General features: G+C 53.4%; 1 protein-coding gene across 1 annotated transcript in view; it reads right to left on the reverse strand.

The window, feature by feature from the left end:
* Nucleotides 1-3,342: 3,342 nt before the first annotated feature.
* FCHO1 (FCH and mu domain containing endocytic adaptor 1) overlaps nt 3,343-6,273 on the reverse strand; it is a 42,422-nt gene continuing 39,491 nt past the window's right edge. Inside the window, exons 26-28 of the mRNA XM_017879565.1 lie at nt 5,352-5,407; nt 4,139-4,303; nt 3,343-3,627 (exon numbers count right to left, since the gene is read on the reverse strand). Coding sequence (XP_017735054.1) covers nt 3,605-3,627; nt 4,139-4,303; nt 5,352-5,407 — 244 coding nt within the window. The 3' untranslated portion in view covers nt 3,343-3,604. The remainder of the gene's footprint in view (nt 3,628-4,138; nt 4,304-5,351; nt 5,408-6,273) is intronic.

Below are 6,273 nucleotides of genomic sequence, written 5' to 3' on the forward strand. Positions count from 1 at the left end.
AAAAAAAAAAAAAAAAAAAAAAAAAAAGAAGAGAGAGAGAGAGATTGAAGTCCTGTTAAGATATTGAAGTCCTGATCCAGATGAAACTCAAAAACACGATGCTCAGTGAAAGAAGCCAGACACAAAAGGCCACGTGTTGTATGATTCCATTTATATAAAATGCCCAGAACAGGCAAATCCACAGAGACAGGAAGCGGATGAGTGGTTGCCAGGGCCTGTGGGAGGGGAAATGGGGCATGACTGCTGAAGGGGATGGGGTTTCCTTTCGGAGGGGATGAAAATGTGCTGAAATTAGGTAAAGGGTGTGGCTGTACAGTATTATGAATATACTGAAACTTACTGAATTGTTCACCTTATAGTGGTTCATTTTTTGTTTTGTGAATTTCAGCTCAAAAGAAAATCCAATTAGGTCACTTACCAGCTGGTGGTGGCCTCTGACACGTGACCCAACTGATGGCGCAGTGCCAACAGATCACTCTGTGTCACAGCTGAGGTTTTAAGGCCACCCGGGTGGAAGAGACCAGGGCATGTAAACTAAATAATGAAATCACGCCTGCCCGGGGTTGGCAGGTTTAACGGGTTCCACGCCCTCTCTCTTGGAATTCACTCTTCTAAGACACGTTATGTCACACCTGCTCTGGAAGTCCGGGCAGTTAGGATACCATACCTGGGAAAAGTGCCTTCTGTGCTTTATTGTTTGCTTGTGTTTTTTGTGTTGTTTTTGTTGCTCTGTCACCCAGGCTGGAGTGCAGTGGCGCCATCTCATCTCACTGCAACCTCCGCCTGCCGGATTCAAGCAATTCTCCTGCCTCAGCCTCCCCAGTAGCTGAGATTACAGGCACCTGCCACCATGCCCAGCTAACTTTTGTATTCTTAGTAGAGATGGGGTTTCACCATGTTGGCCAGGCTGGTCTCGAACTCCTGGCCTCAAGTGATCCACCTGCCTGGGCCTCCCAAAGTGCTGGGATTACAGGCGTGAGCCAACGCGCCAAGCCCTGGTTGTTTTTTTTGAGATGGAGTCTCACTCTGTCTCCCAGGCTGGAGTGCAGTGGCGTGTTCTCAGCTCACTGCAACCTCCTCCTCCTGGGCTCCAGTGATTCTCCTGCCTCAACCTCCTGAATAGCTGGGATTACAGGCGCCCACCACCACGCCTGGCTTATTTTTGTATTTTTAGTAGAGATGGGGTTTTACCATGGTGGCCAGGCTGGTCTTGAATTCCTGACCTCAAGTGATCTGCCTGCCTTGGCCTCCCAGAGTGCTGGAATTACAGGCATGAGTCACCATCCCAGATGACTTCTTCATTTTCAAAGGTGCCCAGCCTCATTTGTGTCCCAAGGAAGGCCAATTAAAACTACTCGGAGGTGCCATATACCTGCCACTTATCAGACAGGAAATAACCCACACCCAGATTAGGCTACATTATGAGGAGGCGGTGGCAAATAGATTTTGATTTTGTCACCTCTATAAAGCTACAGCTCTCTCCAACACCCAGGACCCCACTGCGCAGGTGTGGTCTCTGAATTGACAGCCTAGGTGCTAAGACCTGCAACGGAGAAGACACGAAGGGCTTGGAAGTCCCTGGGCTGTTTGTAGCCAGACAGGGCAGGTGCTGCAGTCACTTCTGCCTCATTTGATGCCCCAACTCCTGTAATCATCATTCCTTCCTACAGCTGATTTTTGTTGTTGTTGTTGTTATTTTGTTTTGTTTTGATACAGGGTCTCACTCTCGTTGCCCAGACTGGAGCACAGGGGTGCAATCTGGGCTCATCGCTACCTCTGCCTTCCAGGCTCAAGCGATTCTCCTGCCTCAGCCTCCTGAGTAGCTGGGATTACACGTGTACACCACTACTGCCTGGCCAATTTTTGTATTTTTAGGGGAGACGGGGTTTCACCATGTTGGCCAGGCTGGTCTTGAACTCCTGACCTCAAATGGTCCACCTGCCTCAGCCTCCCAAAGTGTTGGGATTAGAGGCATGAGCCACCCTACCTGGCCTATTTTGTTTTAAGAGACAGTGTCTCACTCTGTGGCTGCCCAGGTTGGAGAGCACCAGTGTGATCTTAGCTCACTGTAGCCTCAACCTCCTGGGCTCAATTGATCCTCCTGCCTCAGCCCCCCGAGTAGCTCGGACCATAGGTGTGTGCCACCATGCTTGGTCAATTTTCCTATTTTTGTAGAAACAGGGGGGTCTTGCTATGTTGCCCAGGCTGGTCTTTAACTCCTGGTCTCAAGTGATCCTCCTGCCTCAGCCTCCCAAAGCGTTGGGATTACAGGTGTGAGCCATGGTGCCCAACTCTCAGCCAATGTTAATTATGCACTTGCTTTGTGCCAGGAATGCTCCCTGAACCTCTCCCAACTACAGGATTCCTCCCACCTTACAGACAAGGAAACCAAGGCACAGCCAGAGGCACTCTCTCTTTCAAGGACAGGGTGGGAGGATCAGAGAAAGCGCACAGCAGGTCTCAGGCCAAATTCCGCCTCCTCCTTCCTTCCTTTTGAGCTTCGTCCAGTCTGGGCTTGCTCCCTGGGGTCTGTACAGCCTCAAGGTCAGGAACCCGGGATCTGGTTCCCTGAATGTCCATCATTCAGTGGACCTAAGACTGTCCACTAGGCTCAGACCTGCTCCCCACTGCAGTCTGCTGTTACTGCTTCTGTCCTGCCCTCCCCAGCAGGCCACTCTTGCACACCTGCACCAATGCCCACCCTCCTCCTAGGGCTCCCAAAGCTGCCTGGTACTACTGGGGGTTTTGCCGTATAGTTGGCACTCTTCTAAGTGTGTGACCTCCCACAGATACCCAGTGAGGTGAGTTGCAGATGAGCTAACTGAGGCTCAAGTCCCATGCTCAAAGTCACATGGCCAGTGGCAGCCAACCAGGTTCTTCACTCAGGCTTCCTATCTCCACTTCCTGGCTTCCAAGAACTTTGTCCTGCTCACAGCTCTCTCCCTGCTACATGGTATACAGTAGATACTCAATTAATGTTTGTAGGTTGACTAATTGCTTCCTCACTAAACTAACAACCTTCCATCACTTTGCTTGGGATGCACATTCCTAGCTTGCAAACTCCTACTCATACCTCAAAACCCCATTTATAATGCCCCCTCCTTAGAAAGTTTTCCTGACTGCTTGAGAAGACTCCTGGCACCCCTTTCTGGGCTTCTCTAGTCCTTCTCCCTCCCTCTAGCCCACCTCTGAGCCCATGGGGCTGGGGTGTCTGGTTCTTTCTCTCCCAGAATGGCCCTGTACAGGTTGAGCGCAGTGCAGGGAGGGAGGTGCATTAGGTCTCTCACATTCATCCGCCTTCTCTTTCTCCCCTCTCTGGCAATACAAAGGATACTTCCTGGAGCAGGAAAAGGTTTCCTTTTTTATTTTATTAGAAAATAAAGTGTTTATTCAAAGAACATTAAAAGGCCAAGACCTGTGTGGGGTTGGCATGAGGGGGAGGAGCGAATCTCGGGCTCAGCCAGGCTGGGCATGGGGCTCCTCTCCGTGGAGTCTGGGCCTCAGGGAGGCTGGGGTGGGAGGCCCCAGGGTCCGGCAGGAGGGTAGGGAGCGGTCAGCCAGCACCAGGGCGCAGTGTAGAGCTGGGGCGGCAGCATTTACGGGTTCAGCAGCTCACCAGGTACATCCCTGTGGGGGCGCAGCTGTGAGGGGGAGGGGTGGGGAGAAGGGGTACGGGAGGGGTTCCCCGGCTCTGACTCTGGGATGCTTCAATCATCCTAAGGGGGAGGGGTGGGGAGAAGGGGTATGGGAGGGGTTTCCCGGCTCTGACTCTGGGATGCTTCAATCATCCTTGTCCTCTTCAAAACACCCCTCTATCTCATAGTCCTTGCTGCCACTGGGCCCCAGGAGCCCCTTGTTGGGGGCAGGAGAACAGGGTGGGGCGGGAGGAGGGGATGGCAGGGGGGACTTCGGGCTCCCTGGTTTGGGTCCTTTCAAGGATGTCCTCCAGGGGCCAGCCCCAGACACATGGGGCCCTGACTCCTTGCCCACCTGTGCCCTCCATCTGGGGTCTCCTGGCCCCAACACCCACCTATCCTTCCCAAGGATCCCCACGCCCCAATCCCTCCCCACATCCCAGGGCTTGCCCCTAGCAAGGTCCCTGCTCCTGAGGTCACCCAGCAGCAGGGCTGGGGAGTACCTGTGGCAAACCTCCTCTTCACCAGTGACATGCGGTAACCACTGCCCACCAGTTCCAAGTCCACGCCCGACAGAGTGGCCCCCTCGCTGGTGAACTGTGCGGCCACGGGGCTGGGTGTGCTGGGCCCTGAGAGCGGCTCCCAGCTGGCAGAGAGGCGGCCAGAGCCTGGGGAGACCTGCAGTCAGCTGCGCCCTGGCACCAGCCCCCATCCCAGCTGTGAAACAGGCTCCTCTTTGGCCCACACCTGAAGCCCTTTGTTCTGTGGTCTTCATGTGCCCCATCAGACCTCCCTTCAATCCCCTGCATCCGTCCCTCCTGGCATCACTGGGCTTTGTGTGGCTGGCAAGGGAGTCCTGCCTCAGGGCCTTTGCATCTGCTGTGTCTGGCCACCTGGCACTGGGACACCCTCTCTTCCAGCTTTTTTCTTTCTTTTTTTTTTTTTTTTCAGAGACAGGGTCTGGCTCTGTTGCCCAGGCTGGAGTGTAGTGGTGCAATCATAGGTCACTGCAGCCTCCAACTCCTGGGCTCAAGTGATCCTCCCACCTGGGCCTCCCAAAGCACTGGGATTACAGACCTATGCCACTGTGCTCGGCCCTCCTCCAGCTTTTTCTTTTTTTTTTTTTTTTTGAGACAGTCTCACTCTGTCACCCTGGCCAGAGTGCGGTGGCATGATCTCAGTTCACTAAAACCTCCGCCTACTGGGTTCAAGCGATTTTCCTGCCTCAGCCTCCCGAGTAGCTGGGATCACAGGTGCATGCCACCACACCTGGCTAATTTTTATATTTTTAGTAGAGACAGGGTTTCACCATGCTGGCCAGGCTGGTCTAGAACTCCTGACCTCAAGTGATCCACCCGCCTTGGCCTCCCAAAGTGCTGGGATTACAGGCATGAGCCACCGCACCTGGCCTTTTTTGTTTGTTTTTTAGAGACAGGGTCTGGCTCTATTGCCCAGGCTAGAGTGCAATGGTGCTATCATGGGTCACTGCAGCCTCCAACTGCTGGACTCATGTGATCCTGCAGCCTAGGCCTCCCAAACCACTGGGATTACAGACTATGCCACCCAGCCAGGCCCTCCTCCAGCTTTTTAAAGCCTTCCTCAATGCCCATACTTGCCCGCCCTCAGTATGTCCCCAATTCTTCCCCAACATAAGTAAGTGCCTCCCACCTGACCCCAGTCCCTCCCACCCAGCCCTCATGCACAACCACAGCTCACCCCCTGCCTCAGACACATCTGGAAGCCTCCACGTGAGCCGCTTCTCCTCCAGGTTCCTGGCCATGAGAGAATCTTGATCAGGGCTTCCCCACAGAGGATGCTGAGAGCCCAGGGTCCCGCCTCAGCAGCCTCCTGGCTGTGTGACCCCAGCAAACTTTCTCCCCCACTTCACCTCAATTTCCCCATCTGTGAAATGGGGGTGAGATATGGAACAGCCGCGGAGCCACACAGCCTTGCAGCACTTTTATGTGTGTGTGTGTGTGTGTGTGTGTGTGTGTGTGTGTTTTGAGATGCTGCCTCACTCTGTCGCCCTGGCTGATGTGCATTGGAGTGATCTCTGCTCACTGCAGCCTATGCCTCCCGGGTTCAAGCGATTCTCCTCCCTCAACCTCCTGAGTAGCTGGGATTACAGATGCCCGCCACCATGCCTGGCTACTTTTTGTATTTTTAGTAGAGACAGGGTTTCACCATATTGGCCAGGCTGGTCTCGAACTCCTGACCTCAGGTGATCCACCTGCCTGGGTCTTTCAAAGTGCTGGGATTACCGGCATAAGCCACCATGCTCAGCTTCCTTGCAGCACTTTTAGATGATGCATTCTGTCCTGTAAGTCTGGCTTCTTCACAGCAGACTTTTTTTTTTTTTAACTTTTGTTTTTTTTTTTTTTTTTTTTTTTTTTGAGACGGAGTCTCACTCTGTCGCCCAGGCTAGAGTGCAGTGGCACAATCTTGGCTCACTGCAAGCTCCACCTCCTGGGTTCACACCATTCTCTTGCCTCAGCCTCCCAAGTAGCTGGGACTACAGGCACCCGCCACCATGCCTGGCTAATTTTTTCTATTTTGTTTAGTAGAGACAGGGTTTCACCATGTTAGCCAGGATGGTCTCAATCTCCTGACCTCGTGATCCGCCTGCCTCGGCCTCCCC

The sequence above is a fragment of the Rhinopithecus bieti genome, unplaced genomic scaffold (genome assembly GCF_001698545.2).
Source record: "Rhinopithecus bieti isolate Rb0 unplaced genomic scaffold, ASM169854v2 scaffold_9899, whole genome shotgun sequence".
Classification (NCBI taxonomy): Eukaryota; Metazoa; Chordata; class Mammalia; order Primates; family Cercopithecidae; genus Rhinopithecus; species Rhinopithecus bieti.